This window comes from Megascapheus bottae, chromosome 9, assembly GCF_031878675.1.
Source record: "Megascapheus bottae isolate mThoBot1 chromosome 9, mThoBot2.hap1, whole genome shotgun sequence".
NCBI lineage: Eukaryota > Metazoa > Chordata > Mammalia > Rodentia > Geomyidae > Megascapheus > Megascapheus bottae.
The window spans coordinates 68665232-68691077 of NC_143517.1; the positions used below are offsets into that span (position 1 = coordinate 68665232).

At 59.5% G+C, this 25846-nt stretch overlaps 5 protein-coding genes and 1 long non-coding RNA gene across 10 annotated transcripts; 4 read left to right on the plus strand and 2 right to left on the minus strand.

Moving 5' to 3' along the window:
• Positions 1-530: 530 nt before the first annotated feature.
• On the plus strand, positions 531-2258 carry Exosc4 (exosome component 4). Its single transcript, XM_090339563.1, has 3 exons — positions 531-817; positions 1527-1733; positions 1852-2258. The coding sequence occupies exons 1-3, from the start codon at positions 647-649 to the stop codon at positions 2209-2211; spliced, it is 738 nt and encodes a 245-aa protein (XP_090195689.1). The 5' UTR covers positions 531-646; the 3' UTR covers positions 2212-2258.
• On the minus strand, positions 920-13212 carry LOC150059361 (uncharacterized). Its single transcript, XR_016536720.1, has 4 exons — positions 13152-13212; positions 7811-7914; positions 5832-6160; positions 920-1054 (listed from the first exon to the last, which is right to left on the minus strand). It is a non-coding gene; the product is annotated as an uncharacterized LOC150059361 (long non-coding RNA).
• On the plus strand, positions 2875-6189 carry Gpaa1 (glycosylphosphatidylinositol anchor attachment 1). The gene is made up of 12 exons (XM_090339562.1): positions 2875-3053; positions 3299-3478; positions 3555-3666; positions 3820-3967; positions 4043-4144; positions 4233-4429; positions 4503-4699; positions 4793-4946; positions 5113-5208; positions 5338-5528; positions 5610-5780; positions 5858-6189. Exons 1-12 carry the CDS (start codon positions 2980-2982, stop codon positions 6099-6101), a joined length of 1866 nt encoding a protein of 621 aa, XP_090195688.1. The 5' UTR covers positions 2875-2979; the 3' UTR covers positions 6102-6189.
• A 1125-nt stretch (positions 13213-14337) lies between the features above and the next one.
• On the plus strand, positions 14338-16622 carry Cyc1 (cytochrome c1). Its single transcript, XM_090339564.1, has 7 exons — positions 14338-14507; positions 14962-15158; positions 15263-15389; positions 15489-15646; positions 15739-15899; positions 16122-16222; positions 16315-16622. Exons 1-7 carry the CDS (start codon positions 14376-14378, stop codon positions 16417-16419), a joined length of 981 nt encoding a protein of 326 aa, XP_090195690.1. The 5' UTR covers positions 14338-14375; the 3' UTR covers positions 16420-16622.
• Positions 16623-18136: 1514 nt separating this feature from the next.
• Sharpin (SHANK associated RH domain interactor) lies at positions 18137-22553 on the minus strand. 3 transcript variants are annotated; one of them, XM_090339567.1, is made up of 9 exons: positions 22224-22553; positions 21381-21531; positions 19324-19461; positions 19111-19252; positions 18932-19040; positions 18703-18856; positions 18517-18632; positions 18306-18432; positions 18137-18235 (listed from the first exon to the last, which is right to left on the minus strand). In XM_090339567.1, exons 1-8 carry the CDS (start codon positions 22551-22553, stop codon positions 18316-18318), a joined length of 1257 nt encoding a protein of 418 aa, XP_090195693.1. In that variant the 3' UTR covers positions 18137-18235; positions 18306-18315. The 3 variants fall into 3 exon arrangements, with proteins under 3 accessions (XP_090195693.1, XP_090195692.1, XP_090195694.1); XM_090339566.1 differs by having other exon boundaries at positions 21357-21531; XM_090339568.1 differs by lacking the exon at positions 22224-22553 and adding an exon at positions 21805-22217 and having other exon boundaries at positions 21357-21531.
• Positions 22554-22837: 284 nt separating this feature from the next.
• On the plus strand, positions 22838-25664 carry Maf1 (MAF1 negative regulator of RNA polymerase III). 3 transcript variants are annotated; one of them, XM_090339569.1, is made up of 8 exons: positions 22838-22920; positions 23686-23800; positions 23914-24042; positions 24120-24285; positions 24402-24523; positions 24610-24729; positions 24896-25018; positions 25143-25664. In XM_090339569.1, exons 2-8 carry the CDS (start codon positions 23718-23720, stop codon positions 25162-25164), a joined length of 765 nt encoding a protein of 254 aa, XP_090195695.1. In that variant the 5' UTR covers positions 22838-22920; positions 23686-23717; the 3' UTR covers positions 25165-25664. The 3 variants fall into 3 exon arrangements, with proteins under 3 accessions (XP_090195695.1, XP_090195697.1, XP_090195696.1); XM_090339571.1 differs by having other exon boundaries at positions 25349-25664; XM_090339570.1 differs by lacking the exon at positions 22838-22920 and adding an exon at positions 23287-23513.
• The last annotated feature ends 182 nt before the right edge of the window (positions 25665-25846 follow it).

Below are 25846 nucleotides of genomic sequence, written 5' to 3' on the forward strand. Positions count from 1 at the left end.
GGGCAAGTGCAATCCTCTTTCTCCGGCCCGAGCCTCTCTACGCGCAGCACCACTCCGGCCTTCTCTGGGTACCCGGTACGGCGGAGTGGAACCCGGGGCTTCTCTCGCCCAGCCCTGCAGCCTGGGACGTGGGAGCTCCATCTCTGGTACCGTTTTTCACGGTGTAAGTGGTGGAACCGAGCGCTTTCCATCAACACACGGAACAGTGCGTTTCTCCAAGAGTCCTAAAGACGGTGCTGCTGTACCTACGAAAACGCCGCGTCCACGCCTGCAGAAAGCCCGAAGACCGTGTCGGGGGACGGGAGGGAGCTGCCGCGCGAGCCTGCGAGCCCGCGGGCCCCGGCCGGCCTGGACGAGGCGGCGGGGCGCGGAGGACGCGGCGGAGGCCGGCCCGGGGGGCCGGGGAGCCCGGGAGCCGGCGAAGACCACGGTGCTGAGGAAAGGGGCCCCAGCGGGCCGCCCCGCGCACCCGGGGACCCGACGCCGGAAGCCGTCGGCTGGGAGGGTCGGTTCCGCGAAGAGCCGCGGGCTCCCACGGCCGGAAGGGGAAGGGGACGGACCCGGCCGCCGGAAGCCGTAGAGCCAGGCCGGAAGTGGTCCGGGCCGCCGGAAGCCGCGCGGAAACGGCGCTCTCCGGGCCTTCGGGATGGCGGGCCTGGAGCTCCTGTCCGACCAGGGCTACCGGGTGGACGGGCGTCGCGCGGGGGAGCTGCGCAAGATCCAGGCGCGGATGGGCGTGTTTGCGCAGGCCGACGGCTCGGCCTACCTCGAGCAAGGCAACACCAAGGCGCTGGCCGTGGTCTACGGGCCGCACGAGGCAAGGGGGCGCCGCGGGGCGCGGGGCGCGGGGCCGCTTCCCGCCGGAGCAGACGCCAGCCCGGCCTTCCCACTCCCCGCGCCCCTCGGCTGTCCACACCTGCCGAGCTTTCTCCCCGCCCCCAGCTACTACAGCTTGCTAACTTGCCTGTCTGCGTCTGCCTCCTCAAACGTCACCTCTGTCCTTTTTTTCGTCGTTTGACATCTCGCTGGGACGTGAGCTCCTTGAGTACAGGCACTTTAAAAAAAAAAAACAAATCATTTGGGTTTCAGGTGGCGCATCTTAAGCGCTTTAACAGTGTCTGGCCATCGTGCGAAGGTGGGAACATGGCTGTCTAGATGGAAGCAGCCAGGTAAAAGGTAGACACATGCATGGCACTTGTGCAGAGCAGGAAGACTGTTGACGGTTTTACACAGAGCTATGAACTAGGGCTTAGTAGGCCTGGGGAAGGACTTGCAGGATGCATAGAGCGTAGGTATGAAGGGGACGACAGTTAGACCTGATGTTTGCAAACATCCGGTGGACATGGTAGCAATCGGAATGGAGCAATCAGAATCAAGCTGGCCGGGGTGATGTGGCTTAGACGGGCAAGTGGCTCCCCCTCCAGTATGCCACGGACACTGCACTGCTCTGAGGTGTTGGAGGAAAAAGGGAAATGTGGAATGTGAGACAGGAGGGGTAGGTCTGACTCGCATCTTTTCTGCTCCAGATCCGGGGCTCCCGTTCAAGAGCCCTGCCTGACCGAGCCCTGGTGAACTGTCAGTATAGTTCCGCCACCTTTAGCACAGGGGAGCGGAAGCGGCGGCCACATGGCGACCGAAAGTCTTGTGAGATGGGACTGCAGCTACGTCAGACTTTCGAAGCAGCTATCCTTACACAGCTGCATCCACGCTCTCAGATTGACATCTATGTGCAGGTGAGCAGCCTCTGCCCAGGGAGGGACCCTGGCTGGAGAGTGTGAAGGTGGGCTGAAGGAGGTGCTAGAGGGTAGGGTGGCAATCTGATGCCTTGATGCCCTTGGCTGGTCCCTACAGGTGCTGCAAGCAGATGGTGGGACCTACGCGGCTTGCGTGAATGCAGCCACACTGGCAGTGATGGATGCCGGAATACCAATGAGAGACTTTGTGTGTGCATGCTCGGCTGGCTTTGTGGACAACACAGCCCTAGCGGACCTCAGCCATGTGGAAGAGGCAGCTGGGGGTCCCCAGCTAGCCCTGGCCCTGCTTCCAGCCTCAGGTCAGATTGCACTGCTTGAAATGGATGCGCGGCTGCATGAGGACCACCTGGAGCAGGTGCTAGAGGCAGCCGCCCGGGCAGCCCGAGATGTGCACACTGTGCTGGATCGCGTGGTCAGGCAGCATGTACGGGAGGCTGCTATCTTGTTAGGGGACTGAACACCCGGCCACTCGTGTCCAGAATAAATGCCTGCTTCTCTGCTCAATCCACCTCACGGTACATCACTGGCATGGGAGCCAGCAGGGTGGGGGATTGGCTGGACAGGGACAAGAGCTGAGGTAACCACGGGAGACGCAGAGCCCAGGACTGCGTGACGCCTTACCCTGGGAGTCCCTGGTGCCCTTTTCTGCCACAGAGCGTGGGTTTTTGGTCCTCCTCCCTGACTCCAAGCGACTCCTCTGACCCTCCCTGCTGGTCCACCACGGACCCCTTTGCTGCTAACTCCTGTTTTCCAAAGCCCTGCCTTCAACTGAGCCCTGACCACTAGCTCTCACTGTGCCAGCGGCCTGGCGGGCCCGAGCAGCAGGCTGCCCGCCTCATACTCGGCCGACGACCACGGTGCCCACCGTCCCTACAGTCGCTGAACCCCGCGCCCGGGCAGGGTCCTGGCCGCGCCCCCGGCCCTCCGCCCACCTGCTCTAGGCGTCACCTGCTCCGTCTCGGCCGCCCTCTTGAAGCCAGCGCCCCGAGCGGCTCCCAGCTCCTTCCCGCGGCGGTGCCCGCTGGCTCCGAGGCGCAGCCCCGGCTCCGCCCCCTGCGCCCGGCCTCCCGCGGCGCGCATGCGCGGACCCGCGGCCGCAGATCCGGGCGTGCGCGGAGGGCGGGGCCGGAAGCGCGGCGGACCCCGTCCTGACGGCTGCCGCTCCGGCGGACCTGGCTCGGGCGGGCGGGCGGCGGCGGCGGCGGGAGCCGGGCGCCCCGGAGCCATGGGCCTCCTGTCGGACCCGGTGCGCCGGCGCGCGCTCGCCCGTCTGGTGCTGCGCCTCAATGCGCCGCTGTGGTGAGGGCGGGGCGGGGGCCCGGCCGGGGGCGGGGGCCGGGCAGGCCTTGGCGGAGCCCGGGGGCGGGCGGGGGCGGGCAGGGGCGGGCGGGGGGCCCGGGCTCGGGGGCCCGGCAGGCCTTGGCGGAGCCCCGGGGCGGGGGGCGGGCGGGGGGCCGGGGTCGGGGGCCCGGCAGGCCTTGGCGGAGCCCCGGCACCCCGCGCGCGGCCCGCTCCCACGCCGGCCTGGTCGCCCTCTCTGGCAGCGTGCTGAGCTACTTGGCCGGAGTCGCCTGGTTCCTGGCGCTGGCTTTCCCCCCGCTGACCCAGCGCACCTACATGTCGGAGAACGCCATGGGCTCCACCATGGTGGAGGAGCAGTTCGTGGGCGGAGAGCGCGCCCGGAGCTTTGCCCGGGACTTCTCGGCTCACCGCAGGAAGTCGGGGTGGGTGAGCGGCCCGGGCGGGGGAGGACGGCGAGGTGAGGGCCGGCGGCTGTGCTCAGGGGCTGTCTGTCTCCAGGGCGCTGCCAGTGGCCTGGCTAGAGCGGGCCATGCGGTCGGTGGGGCTGGAGGTCTACACGCAGAGTTTCTCCCGGAAGCTGCCCTTTCCCGACGAGACCCGCGAGCGCTATGTATGGAGGGGGGCGCGCCTGGGACAGAAAAGCCCCTGGAGGGGTGGCTCGGGGCCGGGCCCAGTGCGGGGAGGAACTGGAAATCCCCGTGGCGGGCCTGGGGTCCTGCATCGCGCCCTCCCCCTGAGGCCTCCCCGACGATAACCTTGGCAGATGGTGACCGGCACCAATGTGTATGGCATCCTCCGGGCCCCGCGTGCTGCCAGCACTGAGTCCCTGGTATTCACTGTACCCTGCGGACCAGAGTCCACCAACAGCCAAGCTGTGGGACTGCTGTTGGCCCTCGCGTCCCACTTCCGAGGTGAGGCTCAGCGTGCTGTCCAAGGAGGGCTTGGCCAGGGCTTCAGGCCCTGCTGACCTCGCCTCTCACCTCCAGGGCAGATTTACTGGGCCAAAGACATCATCTTCCTTGTGACAGAGCATGACCTTCTGGGCACTGAGGCTTGGCTGGAAGCGTACCATGATGTCAATGTCACTGGTGGGTGCTCTGGCTCCTCCTGGTCCCTCACCTCGGGGTTAGCTGTCCTCATCAGCGCCCCTCTGGTGCTGTTTGCTCACTCCTGCAGGTATGCAGTCCTCCCCTCTGCAGGGCCGGGCGGGGTCCATCCAGGCGGCAGTGGCGCTGGAGCTGAGCAGTGATGTGGTCACCAGCCTGGACGTGACTGTGGAAGGTCTCAATGGACAACTGCCCAACCTTGATCTGCTCAACTTATTCCAGACTTTCTGCCAAAAAGGCGGGCTGCTGTGTACGCTTCAGGGCAAGGTGAGGCCACCTGCCTGGGAGCCTGGATTCTGTGGTGAGACCTTGATCTGACCCTGTCCCCCTGCCTCCAAAGCTGCAGCCTCAGGACTGGACCTCGATGGATGGGCCGATGCAGAGCCTGCAGACTCTGCTGCTTATGGTTCTTCGGCAGGCCTCGGGCCGCCCTCATGGCGCCCATGGCCTCTTCCTACGCTACCGGGTAGAGGCTCTGACCCTGCGTGGTATCAATAGCTTCCGCCAGTACAAGTATGACTTGGTGGCAGTGGGAAAGTAAGTGTCTCCGGTTCCTTATTTCTATGCCGGGAGCAGTGTCTCTCGAGACAACAGGGACGGCTGATCTTGACCCTTCCATGTGGCTGACAGGGCTCTGGAGGGCATGTTCCGCAAGCTCAACCACCTCCTAGAGCGTCTGCACCAGTCCTTCTTCTTCTACCTGCTGCCTGCCCTCTCCCGCTTCGTCTCCATCGGCCTCTACATGCCCGCCATCGGCTTCTTGCTCCTGGTCCTTGGTCTCAAGATATCCTCCAACCCACACTGCTCACTCATGGCCAGCCTCATGTCCCCTCCGCTCTGGGCTGGGGTGGTCCTCCATCCTGCCCACGGGGTGGGAGCATGAATGGGCCCGGGGTCTCCACCAGGCAAATGCTGTGAGAGCCCTCATCGGGGTCCTTGACTTGGGCCACGCTCTAGAGCTCTGGATGCAGCTGCACGAGGCTGGAGTGGGCCCTGCAGAGACGGGCGGGGGCTCCGGCCCCCGGCCTCCCCAACCCCCCGCACAGGTGATGGTGCCTCTTTTGCTGTCGGGTTGAGCTTGTAGGGTCTCGAGTGGTGCTCACCGCTGCCACTCAGCTTCCAGTGGAAGGGGTGGTGGTGGGAGCCCCTCACCCAGGTGCCTGTGTCCCCTGCAGGACGTGGGGCTGGCCTCGCTTGTGGCGCCTCTGCTGATCTCCCAGGCCATGGGCCTGGCCCTCTACGTCCTGCCTGTGTGGGGCCAACACGTGGCTGCCCAGCACTTCCCCGTGGCTGAGGCAGAGGCTGTAGTGCTGACGCTGCTGGCCGTGTACGCGGCTGGCCTGGCCCTTCCGCACAACACTCGCTGGTAAGAGGCTGGGACGTGACAGAGGGAGGGCCCAGCCCCTTGCACAGCTCCTGTGCTACCACTTGGCTTCTTGCCTTGCAGGGTGGCGAGTATGCAGCCCCCAGACCGGGGCTGGATGGCCCTGAAACTGGTAGCCCTCATCTACTTAGCTCTGCAGCTGGGCTGCGTGGCCCTCACTAACTTCTCGCTGGGCTTCCTGCTGGCCGCCACCATGGTGCCCACCGCTGCCCTGACCAAGCCCAGTGGGCCCCGGTAAGTGCTGTTGGCCCACCTCATCCAGTCCCCCCCCACCGCAGCACCCACCTTACCGCCGCCGTCTCTCCATGCAGGCCACTCTATGCCGCCCTGCTGGTGCTCACGAGCCCGGCGGCCACGCTCCTGGCCAGCCTGTTCCTGTGGCGGGAACTGCAGGAGGCACCGCTGTCGCTGGCTGAGGGCTGGCAGCTCTTCCTGGCAGCTCTGGCCCAGGGCGTGTTGGAGCACCACACCTACGGTGCCCTGCTCTTCCCCCTCCTGGCCCTGGGCCTGTACCCCTGCTGGCTGCTCTTCTGGAATGTGCTCTTCTGGAAGTGAGGGTTGCTCCCGGGCACGCACACTGTCGAGGTTCCCTGTACCTCCTTTCTACCTCTCTCCTGGGAAATAAACAAGCGTTGTGTTTGAACCGTTCTTCAGGTGACTAGCCCACTACCACAGGGGACCCCTAAATGTGTTTTACCTGGTCTTCAGGCTGCTGGCTGGTATGGGCTAGACATTGTTGCAGCCCTCCCGGGGGGGTAGCCCTATTCCAGTTACTGGGTGAAATCTTTGCCAGGCCCTGCTGACAGGCCTAGGAGTTCAGCCCCGTCGGTCCTGGGTCAGCCTTGAACTCTGAATAGGCAACTGCAGCCCCAACTCCAAATGTCTGCTTAGCCCTGGAGCTCACAGCTGGGCCCAGAGGGCTTTCGTGTACCATTCCCCAGTGCTATGCTAGAAATGGGGCCACAGTCAAGGTATACAGGCCTGACAGGAACTGAACCATCTAGAGACTTCCATTCTCACTTTAACTGCTGAGCTGAGGGGCAGAGGAGCTGGAGCCTTGCGGGGGATGCCCTGAATTTAGGCCATGGGCCCCAAGGGTCACCAGGAACTTGGCATGGACTTTCTATGGACAAAGAAGGATGCCAGATCAGCTTCCTCACAGTTAAACTCACCCAGGGGAAATGCCCTTTAAGAGCAGACCACCAGCCCGGCATCAGTGGCTCACATCTGTTCTCCTAGCTACTCAGGAGGCTGAGACCTGAAGATCATGGTTCAAAGCCAATCGGGCATGAAAGACCAGGAGACTCATTTCCAATTAAGTGGTGCTGTGGTTTAAAGTGGTAGAGTGCGCTAGCCTTGAGCTGAAGAGCTCAGGAATAGTGTCCAGGCCCGGAGTTCAAGTCTCGTGACTGACAACAAACCACTGTAGGATGGGAATGTGGGTTAGTGGTAGAGTGTTTGCCTAGCATTCATGAAGCTCTGGGTTCAATTCCTCTACATACACACACCTGTCATCCTAGCTGCTCCGAAGGCTGGCAACTAAGGATCACAGTTCAAAGTCAGCCTGGTCAGAAAAGTTCCCATGAATCTCTTATCACCAATTAATACTCGAAAACCAGAAGGGGCACTGTGGCCCAGGTGGCAGAACACTAGCCTGAGCACAAAGAGGCTCAGGGACAGGGCCCAGGACCCCCACCACAGAAGAATAGACCACCCTCATAGTGTGGCAGCAGGGGTACTTGACGCTGAACCTGTGCTCAAGAGCACCAAGTCACAGGAGTGAGAACCCCCAAAGACGGAGGTCACTGAGAAGCTGGCACAGGGACAAGCAAGTCATTGCACCTAGGTTTCCAAAAGGAACTGCAGTGCGCACGCTGGAGGAAAGGAAAAGCAGAGTACAGCCTGAGTGTTAGCAGATCCCCCGCTGAAGAGACCTCACAGGAAAGTAGAGGTGTGCCCTGCAGCAGCTCCAGAATGGCTAGACAGGCCAGTGTGTGCTGGGGGCCAGTGGCTCATGCCTATAATCCTAGCGACTCAGGAGGCTGAGATCTAAGGATCACGGTTTGAAGCCAGCCTGGGTGGGAAAGTCCGTGAGACTCTTATCCAGTTAACCGACAAGAAGCCAGAAGTGGAGCTGTGGCACAAGTGGTAGAGCTGCAAGACAGTGTCTGAGCCCTGAGGTTAAGCCACCAGTGTGCCACTGCTCCCGAGTATGCTTTCCCTGAGTAGTGTGTGGTCTCTGGGACTTCAAGGAGGGCACTTACCCAGGCTTCACTGCCTCTAGTAGGGCTGGCGCAGGGTGAGTGCCCAGGGAAATTACCACTGGGGTTCCTAGAGAAGACCACTGGTTCCCATCGGTGCTCCGGTTCTAGAATGGAGAGAAGGAAAGGCAACCCCTATGATGAGCACTTCTGTCATGGACTTGCCTGCCTCTGCCCCTCGTCCTCACAGACTGAATCTCTGTGGACTCTTCAAGCTCAGTAAGGGCTAGATATTGGCTTAGTGGTAGAGTGCTTGCCTAGTATGCATGAAGCCCTGGGTTCAATTCCTCAGTCCCACAAACAGAAAAAGCCAGAAGTGGCACTGTGGCTCAAGTGATAGAATGTTAGCCTTGAGCAGAAGAAGCCCAGGAACAGTGCCCAGGCCCTGAGTTCAAGCCCCAGAACTGGCAAAAAAAAAAAAAAAAAAAGGCTCAGTAAATGTCTCATCTGCTGGCTGCAACCTGACAGGACAGTGCTGCAGTGCTAGAGAAACACTTCTCCAGAACTAGTTCAGCCACTCTGGAAAGCAGTGTGGGGGTTTCTTAACTGAAAATAGACCTTCCCTACGATCCCGCCATACCACTCCTGGGCATGTACCCTGAACAGCATAACCCAAGATATGATAAGGACACCTGCTCAGCTATGTTCATCTCTGCACTATTCACAATAGCCAGGCGATGGAAACAACCCAGATGCCCTACTGTGGATACAAAAAATGTGGTGTATCTATACCATGGAATTCTACATAGTCAACAGACAAGATCAAATAACGGCATTCCCTGGTAAGTGGATGAAACCAGAGCAAATTATGTTGAGTGAGACAAGTCAAGACCAAAGGAACAAAAGACATGTGGTCTCCTTGATATGTGGATATTAGATCCAAACAGTACAACAGCGATGACTCAATATTTGGTTACCCAAGGTTATGGACATGGTCTTGGAGATAAAAACATAACTACATAGACATAAAAATCTATGATGGGCTATATACTCTATAGACATAATGTTTTATTACATAGATTAATATGTATCCATGATATACAAAGACTCAGCTTAATTTTAAATATGTTCTAAAACCTAAGTGCCAGTGATTATATATAGAGATTCCCTTCCTGAATACTTGTTTGTTAAACATGACAGTTGAAATATGATGTAAAAATCAATGTTAATAAATTCTTTAAAAAAAAAAAAAAGAAACACTTCTCCAGGTTCTGCCCTGCTTAATGAGCCAAGGATGCTGGCCCAAGGCTTTCAAGTCTTTCTGAGCTGACATGACAGCTGATGAAAAGTCTCTCTCCTGGAATTACAGCTGAGTTTGGCCTTAACATTTTTTTTTATTTTTTATTTTTTTGCCAGTCCTGGGCTTGAGCTCAGGGCTTGAGTACTATCCTTGGATTTTCTCAAGGCTATAGCTCTACCACTTGAGCCTCAGCACCACTTCCGGCTTTTTGCTATGTATGTGGTACCGAGGAATCGAACCCGGATCTTCATGCATGCTAGGCAAGCACTCTACCACTAGGTCAAACTCCCGGCCCATTGGCCTTAACATTTTTAGCCAGATTTGTTTTTTGACAATCATCATTTGAAGTACAAATGAAAAACAAAATCAAAGTAAGCTCATTCAGAAAAGTCCACAAGACTCTGCAGGAGCAGCGCCCAAGTTCTGAGTTCAAGGCCCAGGAGTGAAAGAAAAGAACATAAATGGGAAAGTGATCTCATTTGTGTCCTGGACTCATCTGAGCAGATTTTCTTCATCTCTACCCAAGCGTGGAGAGTGCTGTGGAGTGAATGACTTAGTTGGAGAAGTGGATATCTATCCTGGTTTGTCAGTAGTATTACTTGTACATCTTTTGAAAGGGGTGTGGACATTGTGCCACCTGCCATCCTACTGGCAAGAGGATCACAAGTTTCAGCCATGGACTCTACCAGACCCTGCCTGCCTCAAAACAAAAAGGTGGGGCTGGCACGGTGGCCCATATCTGTGATCTCAGGTACTGAGAAAGTTTTAGCAGGAGGGTCACTTGAACCCAGGGTTTAAAATAAGTCAGTAATACTGTGAGACCACATCTCAAAAATAAATAAATGCTAACAAGATTTTCTTATTAAAAACATTACAATGCCCCATGTTTCTGCATTTACAAACCTAGGGCATTGCTTTTCTTGTATCTTTTCTCCTTCCTTTGTCACAGAAACCCAGCTTGAATGTGAGTATAGGCCACCCTGAATGAGAGCTGGCCAGTGGGTGAGACCTTGGTCTAGACTACAGATGGCAGAGTATGAACAAGGGCAAATTATGAAAATAGATCTTCCACAGAGAGACCACCCTTTAGCCACATTCGCTTCCTGAGGCTGCAGACGGGGCATGAGAGGTGTGAGCCATGGTGACATGACATGGGGACATACCTTAAGGGGCACTGTGGCTGGCCTGAGCATCAATCACACTGTGGTGGCCATAAAACAGCTTCACTTGCAGAAGGAAAAAGAGAAAAAATGTGTGCTGGTACTGGGGCTGGAACTCAGAGCCTGGGTGCTCTCCCTTAGGCTTCACTCAAGGTTGGCACTCGACCACTTGAGCCACTGCTTTTTACTGGTTAGCGATAAGAGTCACAGACTTGCCTTCCTGGGTTGGCTTCCAAACATGGTCCCCAGATCTTAGCCTCGTTACCTAGGACTACAGACATGAGCCACCAGTGGCTAGAAGGGAAAAAAGAAATCCTCAAAATGTATTTGTGTTTTCGGACTCTCTTGGAATTCATGACAAGGAAGCATGGAGCAAAGCGGCTTGGAGCCCCTGTACCTGAACAGTCTCGAGAAAGTGAAAATTGGAGGCAGATGTTGAATGATATCTGCCTTTCATAAAACATCTGGCTAGATGAATTATTAAGTTAGCTGGGGTGAAAGTAAACGCATAAGTCAGTTCTGAATGTAAAATACTTGCCTGTTATTGTTTGCCCCTCAAAACCCAGGTTATAAGCACAATGAGGAGAATTAGGTTGGCTTTTTTTTTTTTTTGCCAGTCGTGGGCTCGAGCTCAGGGCCTGAGCACTGTCCTTGGACTTTCTCAAGGCTAGAGCTCTACCACTTCAGCCTCAGCACCACTTCCAGCTTTTTTCTAAGTATGTGGTACCAAGGAATTGAACCCGATCTTCGTGCATGCTAGGCAAGCACTCTACCACTAGGCCAAACTCCCGGCCTAGGTTGGCTTTTTAACTGCCATGGTTCCAACACAAAGCCAAGCATGCGGTTGAATATTCCTGTGCGTTTCTAGTTTTGTGGCAGTACTGGCATTTGAATTCAAGGCTTGGTGCATATTAGGCTGTCACCATGCCTCCAGCCCTGCTTTTCTTGCTCATTACCTAGCAAACTCCTTCCCAACCTGGCCTTGAACTAAGACCCTCCAGATTCCAGTAGTTAAGATTGCAGGCGTGCTCTACGGGAGCCTGGTGACTGCTGGGCATCGGCTGAGTGACAGGAGAGAGGCAGGCATGAGCCTGGTGAGTCCAATCTGGAAGGGAGCTTCGGGAGCAGCTCACAGCATGGACTGTCAACTGTGTCCTAGCTGGACCCCAAATACTACACTAACAGTGAGAGAAAGCGTGGCACCGTGTGGGAGCCATGAGCCTCCAGTGCATTTCTTTCCACACAAGCTTCCTGAGCCCCTGTGCTCAGCAACTGATGAGCAGGACTAGCCCCGCACAGACAGCAGGGTTTCTAATGAAAGGCGGCCCCTTCACAGGCAGAGGGCCCCTTCGGAGGACGACGGAAGGGACGCAAGGGGCTCTCCGGGACGTCCTGGCTTGGTTGGAGCGCTGGGGCAGTAGCCAGCACTCTGCTGGGAGTCAAGGCAGAAGAACTGGAAGGCCCTGTTGCCGCTGGGCAGAGCGCTAGTACTGAGGCTAGAACTCAGAACCTGTGGTGGTTGGCTATGGGAAGAAGGGCACTGGAGCCCAGGACAGAGGTCTGGGAAGGCCTGGAGCTGAGCCGGCAGCCACCCCCAGAACTGCCCAGCAGTCTCGGCAGCGCCAAGCCTGTGCAGACACCGTTCTGAACAGCACCCCTCCTGTTCTGGGCGTGCCTGCACAGTACTCAGGAGGCCCTTTCTGACTCACTCACCCCATCGGGGCTGCGGGGTAGGAGTGGTGAGCACTGTGGACTCTTCCATAAGCTGCCGCTGTTTCCCTCTCTTCAGGACCAAGTCTCCAGCCCAGACTCCATTTCTTAAGCTGCCCCATGGGACCCCCTCACTTGCTAGTACACCAGTCATGTGAGTTCTGTACACCCTATATGACCTTCTTCCTCAGTCCCTCCCCTCCCTCATCGGTACCATCCCAGCAGCTCCACTGCACCCCTCCTGCCTCTTCAGCTTTGCCTGCTGTAGCAGTGCTGCTTTCTGCCACGGCTGCTTCTGTAGTGTCTTTTCAGTGACACTGCCCTGGGCTGCCCATGCCGGTTCCCCAGCACAGACCCTATAGGAGTTGCCCACTGAGCCCCAGGTAAACGTGACTCCGTCTCCAAGGCCTGCATCGCCAACCCCTGCTAGTCTCTTTAGAACATTTTTTCTCATCCAGGGGAAAAAGCTCTCATGCTCATCGGCATTCTCCGTTCTCTGCTTCCCCCCCCCCCCCAGATCCAGCACAATTTAAGCTACTTTCTATCTTCATAGGGTTCCATACTTGGGACTTTCATACACACGTGTAGCCCGTCTTTCACTTAGGCAGTGTTTCTCAGTGTACCAGCATGTCATTACTTTAGAGGCCTAAACAATAGCCTAGCCTATGAATGTGCTGTTTTGTCTATCCACTCCTCAGTCAATAGTCATTGAAATTCTTTCAAGTTTTGGCTACTGTACAGTTGTGCTGTGGGACAGGGAGTTTGGCCTGGTGGTAGAGTGCTTGCCTAGCATGCAGGAAGACAGGGGTTTGATTCCTGGGTACCACATACATAGAAAAAAGCCAGAAGTGGTGCTGTGGCTCAAGTGGTACAGCTCTAGCCTTGAGAAAGTCCAAGAACAGTGCTCAGGCCCTGAGTTCAAGCCCCGGGACTGACAAAAAAAAAAGTTGCACTGTGAAGATTTATGTACAAGTTTTCCTATGAACATACATTTTCTTTTTAATTTAATGTAACTAATTTAGTTTGGCAGTACTAGGTTTAATGTACCTGACCTCCACACTTATCAGGCAGGTACATTTACACTGAACTATACACTTCCAGGCCTGTATCTACATCTTTGTTTCCCTTGGGCATATACCTACATATGAATTACTCAACCATACAGTAAATCATGTTTAACATAGAGGAAAAAGTGCCAAACTATTTTCCAAAGCGGCTATGCCATTTTACGTACTCATCGGCAATATCGATGGGTTCCAGTGTCTCCACATCCTCCTCAAAATTTGACATTGTACATCTTATTTACTACAGCCTGCGCAGAGGGTGTCGCGTGACAGTCCCTGGTGGCTGCGGTTTGTGATGTCCAGCACTCCTTCCTGTGCTCTTGGCACCTTGTCTGCCTTTTTAAACTCTGAAGATCGTAGGGTGACACTAAGCTGGGTCATCTGTAAGCTAACTGATGGCTTCCTTTGTCCCCTTTTTAAATGTGCGCGTGTGTGTGTGCAGGTTCGGAGGCGTGAACGCAGGGCCGAGCGCGGCTCCTCCGGAGCCAGGCTCCACGGGAGAAAGTGTCCGGGACTTCCCTGCCAAAGCCGGCTTGGACCCGCAGTCCCGAGCCCGCGTGGGGCGGCCTCGTGGGGTGGCCTCGTGGGGCGGCCCTCGTGGGGTGGCCCTCGTGGGGTGGCCTCGTGGGGTGGCCCTCGTGGGGTGGGCCTCCTGGGGCGGCCTCGTGGGGTGGCCCTCCTGGGGTGGCCCTCGTGGGGTGGCCCTCGTAGGTGGCCCTCGTGGGGTGGCCCTCGTGGGGTGGCCCTCGTGGGGTGGCCCTCGTGGGTGGCCCTCGTGGGGTGGGCCTCCTGGGGCGGCCTCGTGGGGTGGCCCTCCTGGGGTGGCCCTCCTGGGGTGGCCCTCGTGGGTGGCCCTCGTGGGGTGGGCCTCCTGGGGCAGCCTCGTGGGGTGGCCCTCGTGGGTGGCCCTCCTGGGGTGGCCCTCGTGGGTGGCCCTCGTGGGGTGGCCTCGTGGGGTGGCCCTCGTGGGTGGCCCTCCTGGGGCGGCCCTCGTGGGTGGCCCTCCTGGGGCGGCCCTCGTGGGGTGGCCCTCGTGGGTGGCCCTCGTGGGGCGCAGGCTGAGGTCGTCCTTCCCCATCTACACCGTGACCGCCTGCCCGACGCAGACGCGAGCTTCGCGGTCCCGTTTCCGCCTCCCTCACCCGCGACCTCCTCCGCGTGTCCTTACAGGTGCACGGGCTTCTCTCGAGGGCGGCGGCGGGCGGGGCGGCGGCGGCGGCGGCGGCGGCGGGCGGGGCGGCGGGCGGGGCTGAGCCGCGCTCCCTGGCGACCGGGACGCGCGGGGCGTGGCCCCGAGCGCGAGGCCCCGCCCCCGGCCCGACTCTCGCGCGGTTTGAGCTCGCGTGGCGCCGCAGGGGCCGACGGGAGCGGCGGCCGCGCTGAGGACGGCCGACATGGCGGCGGCGGCGGCTTCATCGCTTCGCGGAGCGGTGCTGGGGCCGCGGGGCGCGGGGCTCCCGGGCGCGTGTGCCCGGAGGCTGCTGGGCGGCGGGAAGCCCGGGCAGCCTCCGCTGAGGACGTGTCAGGTGAGCGCCGGCCGCCGCGCGCCCCTCCACCCGTGAAGGTCACGGCGGGGAGGCTCGGGCCGCGCGCCGACGGCGGGGAGGGGCGGCCTCCGCGCGACCCCGGGTCCTGCCTGGCGCAGCGGGACGGCGGGGCCGGCGGGCCGGGCGGGGCCCCCGGGGGATGCGCCGCGACGGCGCCCGCCCCGGCCGTCCAGCCCGGCCCGCGCCCCGGGGTGACACCGGCCTGGCCTCCGCCCGCCGCCCGTGACCTTGGTCCGCCGGGGCGCCCGCGCTCCCGCCCGGGAGCAGCCCAGCCCGCTCCCCAGCGCCGCAGCCGGGCTCGGGGAGCCAGCCTCGGCCTGGGAGGCAGCGCGGCGGGGCGGGCGCCCTCTCGGCCCCCCGTGGGCGGCGGCCGGGGTTAGGGGTGGGCGTCGGTGAGTGGCGTCCTGGCGGGCGCTGAGTGGAGCTCTTGCAGGCAGTGTCCTTGTCCTCGAAGTCTGGCCCTTCCCGGGGCAAGAAGGTGGTGCTGTCCGCGCTTGGCATGCTGGCGGCCGGCGGGGCGGGCCTGGCCGCGGCCCTGCATTCCGCTGTGAGTGCTAGTGATCTGGAGCTGCACCCCCCCAGCTATCCGTGGTCGCACGGCGGCCTCCTCTCCTCCTTGGACCACACCAGGTGTGCAGCTAGCTGGCTCGAGGTGGCGGGGGGGGGGGGGGGGGGGGTGGCTGGCGGGGGTGGAGTCCTGTGTTCCTCTAACTCGGATGTCCCTCTCCCTCCAGCATCCGGAGGGGCTTCCAGGTGTATAAACAAGTGTGCTCCTCCTGCCACAGCATGGACTATATGGCCTACCGTCATCTGGTGGGCGTCTGCTACACGGAGGATGAAGCAAAGGCCCTGGCTGAGGAGGTGTGTGTGGGTAGGGGGGGTCAGGAGATGTGGCCGGCCGGGCGTGGGGCGTCTGCTATAAAAGGGACTGCAGGGTTGTGACCCAGCTGTCCTTGGCAGGTGGAGTTTCAAGATGGCCCCAATGAAAATGGGGAGATGTTCATGAGGCCAGGAAAACTGTCTGACTACTTGCCAAAACCATATCCTAACCCGGAGGCTGCCAGAGCCGCCAACAATGGAGCCTTGCCTCCTGACCTCAGCTACATCGTGAGAGCTAGGTACTTGGGCTGTCCACCGCGTGGGGTGGAGGAGGAGGGAAGAGGCAGGTCTGCCTGAGCCAGAGGCTGAGGAGTCATGGGTCTGGTTCCAGGCACGGTGGTGAGGACTATATCTTCTCCTTGCTCACGGGCTATTGTGAGCCACCCACTGGGGTGTCACTACGAGAGGGCCTCTACTTCAACCCCTACTTCCCTGGCCAGGCCATTGCCATGGCCCCTCCCATCTATAACGAAGTCTTGGAATTTGACGACGGTGAGTTTCTCAGTATGTCCTTATCCATGCCCAAGGTTGTTATCCATCCCTGTGTTCCTGGTCCTGCCCACTTCTCCTCTAGGTCTCAGTGACTGGAGTCCTGCCTGGCCCTTTGAAGCCTTGGGTAGGGTCCAGTCTACCTCCATGGAACGGGGTTGCAGTCAGTGTAGCCCGGACTGGGTAGATGCCGAAGGTAACTCTTTCTACTTGTCTTTGGCTCAGGCACCCCAGCTACTATGTCCCAAGTTGCCAAGGATGTCGCTACCTTTCTGCGCTGGGCATCTGAGCCAGAGCACGACCATCGAAAACGCATGGGCCTCAAGGTAAAGGGCTGAGAAAGGGTCACAGTAGGCATTGGAGCGGGGCTGGGTGGGGTCCTTCCTGTCTCGGTCTTCTGAGCCTGCTTTGTTCTCAGATGTTGCTGATGATGGCCTTGCTGGTGCCCTTGACATACGCCATGAAGCGGCATAAGTGGACAGTCCTGAAGAGTCGAAAGATGGCATATCGGCCACCCAAGTGACCCTCTCCAAGGCTGGCTTGCCGTCTTGCCTGAGCAGACCCTCAAGCCCAGGAGCCGTCGTAAGGCATGTTCAGGCCTCAGCTGGTCCACTCGGCCCAGCCCCTCTTCATTTGGGACAAGGAGAGGGAGAAGGAGACCAGGCACTCACTCCAGATCTTCCTTCATCCCTCATCATGGAAATAAATTAAGTTTCTCAACATTCACCTTTGCACTGTTCTGTGACAGGACTGCATGCTTCCAGGGGACTCTGGGACTCAGACCCATACCCTCTGTGTCTCGCTGGGCCCTATATAATATCAGAGTCCAGATACTGATAAGTATGGAATGAAAACTAGAGAACTGCTGGAGGCGCTGATGGCTCACTCTTCTAATCCTAGCTATACTCAAGAGGCTGAATTCTGAGGATCACATTTCCAAGCCAGTCCAGGCAGGAAAGTCCTGAGACTCTCTACCCAAAATAGCTGGAAAGGGACCTGTGATTCAAGTGGTACGGGGACAGTGCCCAGATCCTAAATTCAAGCCCCAGGACTGGCACACACACAAAACAAACCTGACTGCTGGGCTGCAGTGCACAGCAATGGGTGTGACCTGGCACAGGTGTAAGTCATGGTTCAGTTGGTCACAATCCAGGGACTGCTAGGATACACAAGAGCATCAGATGACTGGACCACTCTGCTTCCATTCTGAGGGCTATCTCTCAGCAAGGAGAATACTGCAGGTGGCTGAGCAGAGCCAGGCGGTGTCTAGAACGGGGGGCTGGGTCAGAAAGACACACCTTGGCATATCTCCCTAGCCTCCGAGGTTAGCTGGAGGATCACAGGAGTGTGTCTGGTATTGTTATATTGTATGGAATGATGTGGTGGTCCAGATCCTGGGACCAGTCCTCGCAGACTAAATTCACAGCAGCACAGTGGCTGAGAAGGCCACAGAAGATGGTGTAATAAGTGGGTCCTGGAGGCATGGGCAGCGGTGCCCAGTGAGGGGAAGGGAAACACCCATTGCCTCTTGATGTCATCCTGGTGAGAGCCACGACCACCAGACTTGGGTGGTCAGCAGAAGGCACGGATGGTGGCTGGCAGAGGCTTACAACGCAGGACTGGGTGGACCTGCAACAGCTGTAGACCTGGGAGATTTGGGACCCACGTCCACTTTTGTTTTGTTTTGTTTCTGCCAGTCCTGGGCTTAAACTCAGGGCCTGAGCACTGTCCTTGGACTTTCTCAAGGCTGGAGCTCTACCACTTGAGCCTCAGCACCACTTCTGGCTTTTTTCTATGTATGTGGTACCGAGGAATCAAATCCGGGTCTTTGTGCATGCTAGGTGAACACTCTACCACTAGGGCAAACTCCAGGCCCCCCAAGTCCACTTTTTTATTGTATTGGTTCTAAAACTTGAACTCAGGGCCTGGTTACCCCAGAGCTTTTCCTTAAGGCTGGTGCTCTACCACTTGAATCACAGCTCCATTTATACCCTTTTCTGAGCAGGGTATTGGAGGTAAGTCTCGGATTTTACTGCCAGGGTTGGCTTTGAACCACAATCCTCAGACCTCAGCCTCCTGAGCCACCAGTGTCACCTGAGTCCACCCTCCTAAGTACCTAAACTGGGGCAGGGCTGGGGGCAGTGTCAATCTGCTGGTGAAGACCTTGTCTTGTTGTTCCCAACAGATCTGGCAACTGAGCTGGGGCTCTGCACTGAGACACAGAGAAGGGGACACTGGGCTGGTTTTTAAGTCTTTAATGACTGGTGGCTCCTAAGCAAGCAGTTTCAGGAGGGAGTCCTGGGACTTGGACCTTTGAAGAAGGTGCCTGTTCTCATCACCTGAGGGATGGGGAGACAGGTCATTCTGGCGGGTCTGGCCTGGGTCCCCTGCCCGCCTTGCCGCTCATACCTGTGGTCTCCTAGGTGGAGAGGGCAGGGGGAGGGCCCCAAGCTCGGGGCCTCTGGGTGCTGCACATCTCACAGCCAGGACGGCTTGGGGCATTGATGAACGTGCAAGAAGGACATGGCCAGCCCGGCTAGAGGAGCAGAGAAGATGTTACCTCCTTGCTCCACAGATGCCTAGGCCTGGCCATCCCCAGAAGCTCTGGACCCTTGCCCACCTGCACGGGACTGGGGAGGCTGGAATTCACTGGCTTGGGGATAGAGGGCAGCCCCCCTGACTGGGGAAATAAGCGTCCGGGTCCTTGGTCCATCTTGGGGTGCTGAGCACTGCTTCCTGTGGAAGAGGAGGGCTCAGGGCTGTCTCCAGCCGCACCTCACCCTCCTCCACTCCTATCAGAACTGACCTGGGGCTTCACGGGGGCCTGAGAGCAAGTAGAGGTAGGCGGGGTCTCCATCCTGCCGGACCCCGTAAGAAGCAAGGCTGTGCTCAGGCCTACAGAGGCCCTGCCCAATGACCCAGCGCTGCACAGCTGGTGGGAAACCGAATTCCGAGAACACCTGCGGCCAGAGGACCAGCGCTGGGCTGCATCCGCAGACTCCCGTCTCCACACAGGGCTCAAGTCCCGGGCTTACCTGCTCCTGCAGCGCCGCGATGGTGCAGTGGAGGTGGGTCTGGAGTGAAATGTGGGCAGGAGAAGCAGAGGCAGCAGCAGATGTGGCATCTTCAACTATTACCTGCAGCCTGGGTGAGAGCGGTCGGGGGTCACACAGGACACCCGAGGGTGCGGTGAAGAAGACCCCACGGTCCTCACCTGATGGGACCAGGGGGGAAGCAGGCTTCCTGGAGCTGGATATCGAGAGTTGCACGACGCTGGGCCAGGAGCGCTGCCGCTTGGGCTGCTCCTTTCTGGTCTCCATCTGCAACAGTCTGGGCCAAACGCCTGGCCAGCTCTTCTACAGGAGAGAGCAAGTATCACAGCCAGTACCAGCCGCTTCCCCGACACCTCCAAGCTGCCTGTCCTTACCTTTCTCCAGCAAGTCTCCAAGGCTCTGGGGATGATCCACCTCAAGTTGGGGCACTGTGGGTGCTGGGCCCACAGGGGGACTGGGCAGGGAAACAGGGCACTTCTCTGTACCCAGGGCTAGGGCTGGGCTGCCATGGCCTATGAAGGAAGATGTGGACTTGGGGACAGCATCCCCCCAGGCCTCCCCCCTGAGGTTTTGCTCTCCTCATTTCTGTCTGCAGGCTCTGTTTCCAAGCCAAGGCTTCCTCTCCAGCTTGGCCCTTCCTCTCAGAGGTCCTGCCTGACTCCTTTGCTGCAGAAGCTACACTTTTAACCAAGTAGATCTGAAGTCCTAAACCTTTCTGCGGCCTGGCTCTACCCTGGACCCCTTCTCCACACAGCAGAACTAACAGTGGCAGTGAGTGATCTCTTCCTGGGTGCCCTGAACGACCCGTTCTGCTGCCCCATCCTCTTCCCTCCCCACTGCAGGTAACACATATGTAGTGCCTCCCCTGCACTTCTAGACCCACTGTTCCCTCCACACCACACTGGAGCCCAGTGCAACAAGGGGCCTCCATCCACTGCTAACACTGATCCATGAGGCGGGGGTGGGGGTGGAGGGGTGCACACGCTGGTACTGAAGCTTGAACTGGGGGCTGGGCACTATTCCTTAGTTGAATTCACTTGAGCACAGCTCACTTTCAGCTTTTTGGTTGGTTAATTGGACATAAAGACTCTCACAGACTCCTATGCAGTCTGGCTTTGAACTACAATCCTCAGATTTCAGCCACCTGATAGCTGGGATTACAGGAATGAGCACCTGCCTTGCTTCTTTCCCAAGGTGTTCCTTTACCACTCCAGTTTAAGTGGCAGCCCTCCCTGTTAACGCTAATGTTCGATTGTAGGACTTGAACCCTGGGCCTGGGCACTGCCCCTGAGCTCTTCAGCTCAAGGTTACCACCCTACCCCTTGAGCCACAGCGCCACTTCCTGTTTTCTGGTGGTTCATTGGTGATCAGAGTCTTACAGACTTCAGTGCCCTGGCTGGCTTTGAATCACGATCCTCAGACCTCAGCCTCCTGAGTAGCTAGGATGACAGGCGTGAGCCACTGCACCTGGCTTCCTTTATATCCCATCTCCACCATTTAAATGTAGGCTCCCAGGGGGCCGGGAGTGTGGCCTAGTGGTAGAGTGCTGGCGTAGTATGCATGAAGACCTGGGATCAATTCCTCAGTATCACAAACATAGAATAAAAACTGGAAGTGGTGTTGTGGCTCAAGTGGTAGAGCCTTGAAAAAGCCCCAAGGGTGGAAAAAGAATGTAGGCTCCCAGAAGATAGAAGATTGAGGTTCTGTCCGTGTTAAAGTGCCCAGTACAAAGCAGTGGCCAAGTATGCATATTCTGTGGATAATACCACACTCCCCCTGAAGCACTGTCCCGCTGCCAGGCCCTCTGCTCTTTGTACTCCTCTCTGGTTTACCACGCCAGAGCCTCCTCTCATCTCCCCACTAACAGGCCCTATGTCGGATCCCTGCACTACTGACCCATTTAAATAGATATGAAACTCTCCTCAGAACCTCTAGCACATCTTTTTCAGGCCTAACTGCACCACCTCATAGCACAGACCTGAGTCTGTTCTGAACACCTTCTTCTGTATGCATTCATCTTCTCAACCTGGTCCTGCTTGCTCTTCTTTTTTCCCCTTTTGCTAATCTTGGGGCTTGAACTCAGAGTCTGGGCACTGTCCTGGGGCTTTCTCAAGCTCTACCACTTGAACCACAGCACCACTTCCGGCTTTATGAGTGTATGTGATACCTACCGAGGAATCACACCTGGGGCATCGTGGGTGCTAAGCCAGCACTCTACCGCTAAGCCTTGCTCCAGGCCCCTTGCTCTGCCTTTTCATCTTTGGTTGGTATTCCAGGTGCTAGCTCCTCACCCTCTGCGTTCTCCCTCCCGGAAGCCTGCCCAGATGCCCAGCTCCTCCCATCACTGTCTCCAGCCGGGTCTAGGGGCCCAGGGCCGCTCCAGAAGGGCTTCCTTTCAGGGCACTACCATTCTGTCCCTCCGCGGTGGCACCTTGCACCAGGGCTGCCCACCGCTGAGCTTCCTGTGGGTTGGGGAACTGCAGGCTGAGGGGTCCGGGACCTCCTGGTGGGGGCTGCAGGTCATGCAGGCTGGGGCCACGGACGGTGTAGGAGATCGACTCCAAGGGCCACTCCGAACTGACCTGAAGAGCGGGAGAATCCAAGGTCAGTGCTCTCCGTTCTGAAGCGTGGGATGGCCCATTTCCTTCTTTCTTTTTTGGCCGGTCGTGGGACTTGAACTCTGGGCCTGGGCGCTGTCCCTGAGCCGTTTTGCTCAAGGCCAGCGCGTGCTCTCGGGAGGGGGAGTGTGGATGCCTCGGGGACGTTCCTGCCGGGCTGGCCTTGCACCGCGATCCTCCGCTCTCAGCCTCCAGACTAGCGGGGACCCCAGGCGGGAGGCGCCCCGCCCTACTCACCGCCCCGGGTCCCGAGCCCAGCAGCTCCAGGCGGAAGCGCCCGGGCCGCTGGGGATCCGCGCTCAGCTGCAGCCTCCGAAGCTGCGCCGCGACTTCCGGCCCCGCGCCCGGCGGCCGCACCGCGACGCGCACGGCCCCGAGCACGGCCGCCGAGCCCGAGCCCGAGCCCGAGCCCGGAGGCGCCGCGGCCCCGCCCGCCGGCGGCGCCATCTCGGGTCCCGCGGGGTCCAGACTCCCAGCCGGCTAACGTGAGACCGGGCAGCTCAGCACGTTCGCCGGCCAGACAGCGGGGCCCTGCGCCCCGGTTCTCGGCTGCCCAGGAGTGGGCGCTGCCCGGCCGCGGGAGCCACGTTCCAGCAAGGCCACGGGGACAGTGTCGGGACCGAAGCAGGACCGGAGGGCGGGCGCTGGCTCTTCACCTCCAAGGCGTGGGGCCGGAGGCGGCAGCCAGGCGGACTGTCTGGGCAGGCAGCGGCCGCGCGCGGACCGCTCGGCTGCGGCCGGAGGAAGCCTCGGCCCTGCGCGTCCTCTCGGCGCCCCCCACCTGCCTTCAGGGTGGGAAAATCCGCGCGTCCGGAGGCGGGGCCTCTGGGCCTCGGCCAATGAGCGTCAGGGAGGTGGGCGGGTCGGTGGGCCCGGAGAATGACTGACACGCGTCGCAGCCAGAAGGAATAGGAAACCGTCCTGAGTGGCGGGGACCGTGTCCAATGGCTGCTCTCCCTCTGGTTGTCTTGGCCGGAGCGGGCCATTCACAGGCGTGGGGCCGGGCCTGGCCGACGCTTGTTGTTGTCCGGCTGGGGGAGGCGGAGGTCGCTGGTTCGCCTGCCTGCGGGTGCGATCGGTAGCGGCCCGCGGCAGGCTGGTCGCGAGAGCAGGCGCGGTGCAGGGGGGCGAGGCTATGTCGCGGTGGCAGCCCGGAAGGGCCGGCAGGGCCGGGAGTAACGGGACGTCGCTGCGGAGCTTCTTCCCCCGGATACAGCGCGGCTGGAGCGGAGGCCGCGGCGCCGCCCTGCGGTCCTGAGGAGTTCGCGCTGCCCCGAGACCGCCCCGCCTTCACCGCGGCCCCGAAGCCCGGCGATCGGGCCGGCCCAGCCCTATCCGGCCCAGCCCAAGCAGGTGGGTGTCCACTCGGTCCCCGCGCCGTCTCGGGCTGCCGGAACCACAGCCCCCGGCAGGCCTCGCGCCGGAGCGTTGCCTCTTGGGACTTGTAGTTTCGTCACGGCCCGACGGGATCCCTTGACCCCGCGAACTGGTTCCCGGGATTTGTAGTTCCTTTGCGCTTCGGCTGGTACGGGGCTGGCGGACCCCGCCGTGTGCGCCCGGGCCCTGCCTCCGCCCTTCCCCGTCTCGAGGAGCTGGGCCTTCCCGCAGAGTGGAACACAGAAGCTTGTGGCTCTCCCTCCCTGTGGCCCAAAGCAGCTCGTGGAACGGGAATGGCGCCCATCCGTCCAGGTGGCCGCGGTGGCCGCGTCCCGTGTGCCAGTTCCTGAACTAGAATGCGCGTTGCTGCGCGGTCAGCCCCACGCACATCCATTTGCGGGCCCCCAAACCCCCATCGGTGGCATGGCTCTCTCCTCTCTGGATGGAGTTAGGGATCGTTGAGACGGGACTAATCCGGCAGCCCCGGGGAGAGCAGAGTTAGCCTGGCCCCAGGGCTTCCGTGGTGCCCCAGGTGTGGTTAAGCTGGCGCCTGGACTTGCCACCTTCAGGTAATGGTACCCCATCTCTGCCAGTGCCGAGGGTTTGGCAGGTAGGGGAAGGAGAAGAGCTAGGTGAAGCCTGGTTTCAGGCCAAACCCGGCTGTGTACAGGGCTCTGTTGGCAGAGTAGGAGAGTTTGGAGGCCCTCGCAGAGCCCGACACCCATGGCTGGCTTCCCACAGTTCCTCAGAAGCGACGCCTCCTCCCCAAGGACATGAAGCTGTTGGAAAACTCCAGCTTCGAGGCCATCAACTCACAGCTGACTGTGGAGACGGGAGATGCCCACATCATTGGCAGGTGACGGAGGCTCCAGGGGTGATGTCTCAGAGGTCACTGCTCTGGCCTCTGTGTTTAATCCAGGGGCATGGGGGAATAGATCCTGCTTCAGGGGTCCTGCCTGCTACCCACAGGATTGAAAGCTACTCGTGTAAGATGGCAGGAGACGATAAACACATGTTCAAGCAGTTCTGCCAGGAAGGCCAGCCCCACGTGCTGGAAGCTCTGTCCCCACCACAGACTTCTGGCCTTAGCCCTAGCAGGTGAGCTCAGGTGGGGCCTGCCTTTTTAAAAGAGCCTGTGGGAGGTGGGCTAGGCTGATGCTTTTGTCTCTGGGCAGACTGAGTAAGAGCCAGGGCGGTGAGGATGAGAGCCCCCTGAGCGACAAGTGCAGCCGCAAGACCCTCTTCTACCTGATCGCCACGCTCAATGAATCCTTCAGGCCGGACTATGATTTCAGCACAGCCCGGAGCCATGAGTTCAGCCGTGAGCCCAGCCTGAGCTGGGTAAGGCTTCTACACAGGGCCCTACTGCCCTGCCTCGCCTTCTGTGGTCCCTGGGTCCCAACGAGTCCACATCTGCTGTCCTGCACCCCCGTCAACCCCACTGTGTCCTGTCCTAGGTGGTGAATGCCGTCAACTGCAGCCTGTTCTCAGCTGTTCGGGAGGATTTCAAGGCCCTGAAGCCACAGCTATGGAACGCAGTGGACGAGGAGATCTGCCTTGCTGAGTGTGACATTTACAGGTATGCTGTTGGTGTCTGTGAGGTCCATCCCCTAGGTGTGTGTGAGACCCTGGGGACTTCCCATTTCTGTTCTCCCCACCCCTCAGCTATAACCCAGACCTGGACTCAGACCCTTTTGGGGAGGACGGCAGCCTCTGGTCCTTCAATTATTTCTTCTACAACAAGCGGCTCAAGCGGATTGTCTTCTTCAGCTGCCGCTCCATCAGGTTAGTATGACCCACCTCCCTTCCCCCAGCTCCTGGTTAGGCTCGGGCCATGTTCACCCATGCCCTCTGCTCAGCTTGACTCTGCCCCACACCCTCCCTGGACAGTACCAGTCCAACAGCAGGCTTGGAAGGGTGTCCTGGACTGACTGCTCCCTCCCCCTCCCAGTGGTTCCACGTACACACCCTCTGAGGCAGGCAACCCCTTGGACATGGAACTAGGGGAGGAAGAGAGTGGAGGCAGAGGCAGTGAGGTCGGGGCTGAGGAGACCAGCGCCGTGGAAGAGGACAGGTGTGTGACAGTAATGGTGGCTCCAGTCCCAGGAGCCTGGAGTGGGTGGGTCAGGTCAGGCGCCCCTCCGCCTGATCCCGGGTGGTGGCTCCTTAAGGCCTGCTGTGTGCCCACCTCTGCCCAGGGTCCCGGTGATGTGCATGTGACAAGGAGGAACGGAGGTCCCAGCTTCATCTAGCTTCAACCAATACCTGGACCTGCCTACCTGAGGGTTCCCAGGGCCTGCCCCGCTGCTGGCCATACCCTGGGACTGCCAGTTCTGGCACTGCCCAAGGCCACACCTGCCTAGCCTTTTGGCTCCAGCCTGTGGATGTCCACTCACCCCCACAGGCTCCTACTGCCCGTGCTGTGACTGGACTGGACTGCGCAGGGCCTGGTGGGAAAAGTGACTGCCCTGCCCAAACAGATTGCCACAGGCAGGGACAGCTGGCCACAGAGTTTATTTTTGTATTTCCTGCTGGGCCCGTACACTCCAGCTCCAAGGGCCAGTGGTCTGAGTCCCTGCAGCAGGTCTCAGCGTTCACCTGCTCATCTTGGGCTAGCCCCTGGTGCCTACCTGTCCTCCCACCTCACCTGGTGGGCCACGTGCACTGAGTGTCACTTTGCTGCAGCTCATCTGTTTCCAATAAAAGTTTCTGTGACTCAACTGTGGACCTGGATGTTGTTGGGGGGGGGGGCCTGCGCGGGGGAGGGGCCTCGTGGGAGGGGAGGGGCGGGGCCTGCGCGGGGGAGGGGCCTGCGGCGGGTGGGGTGGGGTGTGTGCGGGGGAGGGGCCTCGTGGGAGGGGAGGGCATGCGGTGGGTGGGCGGGGCGTGTGCGGCGGGGGAG

Excerpts from the sequence above, each read along its gene's own strand:
- Exosc4 (XM_090339563.1), top strand. The coding sequence starts at position 647 with ATGGCGGGCCTGGAGCTCCTGTCCGACCAGGGCTACCGGGTGGACGGG. Across the intron at positions 818-1,526 it reads TGGTCTACGGGCCGCACGAG|ATCCGGGGCTCCCGTTCAAG; the intron begins GCAAGGGGGCGC and ends TTTCTGCTCCAG. Across the intron at positions 1,734-1,851 it reads AGATTGACATCTATGTGCAG|GTGCTGCAAGCAGATGGTGG; the intron begins GTGAGCAGCCTC and ends TGGTCCCTACAG.
- Gpaa1 (XM_090339562.1), top strand. The coding sequence starts at position 2,980 with ATGGGCCTCCTGTCGGACCCGGTGCGCCGGCGCGCGCTCGCCCGTCTG. Across the intron at positions 3,479-3,554 it reads GCTCACCGCAGGAAGTCGGG|GGCGCTGCCAGTGGCCTGGC; the intron begins GTGGGTGAGCGG and ends GTCTGTCTCCAG. Across the intron at positions 4,145-4,232 it reads CCATGATGTCAATGTCACTG|GTATGCAGTCCTCCCCTCTG; the intron begins GTGGGTGCTCTG and ends TCACTCCTGCAG.
- Cyc1 (XM_090339564.1), top strand. The coding sequence starts at position 14,376 with ATGGCGGCGGCGGCGGCTTCATCGCTTCGCGGAGCGGTGCTGGGGCCG. Across the intron at positions 14,508-14,961 it reads CTCCGCTGAGGACGTGTCAG|GCAGTGTCCTTGTCCTCGAA; the intron begins GTGAGCGCCGGC and ends GAGCTCTTGCAG. Across the intron at positions 15,647-15,738 it reads AGCTACATCGTGAGAGCTAG|GCACGGTGGTGAGGACTATA; the intron begins GTACTTGGGCTG and ends GTCTGGTTCCAG.
- Sharpin (XM_090339566.1), bottom strand. The coding sequence starts at position 22,553 with ATGGCCCGCTCCGGCCAAGACAACCAGAGGGAGAGCAGCCATTGGACA. Across the intron at positions 19,253-19,323 it reads TGGAGACTTGCTGGAGAAAG|AAGAGCTGGCCAGGCGTTTG; the intron begins GTAAGGACAGGC and ends TCTCTCCTGTAG. Across the intron at positions 19,041-19,110 it reads TTCCCCCCTGGTCCCATCAG|GCTGCAGGTAATAGTTGAAG; the intron begins GTGAGGACCGTG and ends GCTCTCACCCAG.
- Maf1 (XM_090339569.1), top strand. The coding sequence starts at position 23,718 with ATGAAGCTGTTGGAAAACTCCAGCTTCGAGGCCATCAACTCACAGCTG. Across the intron at positions 24,524-24,609 it reads GCTGAGTGTGACATTTACAG|CTATAACCCAGACCTGGACT; the intron begins GTATGCTGTTGG and ends CCCACCCCTCAG. Across the intron at positions 24,730-24,895 it reads TTCAGCTGCCGCTCCATCAG|TGGTTCCACGTACACACCCT; the intron begins GTTAGTATGACC and ends TCCCCCTCCCAG.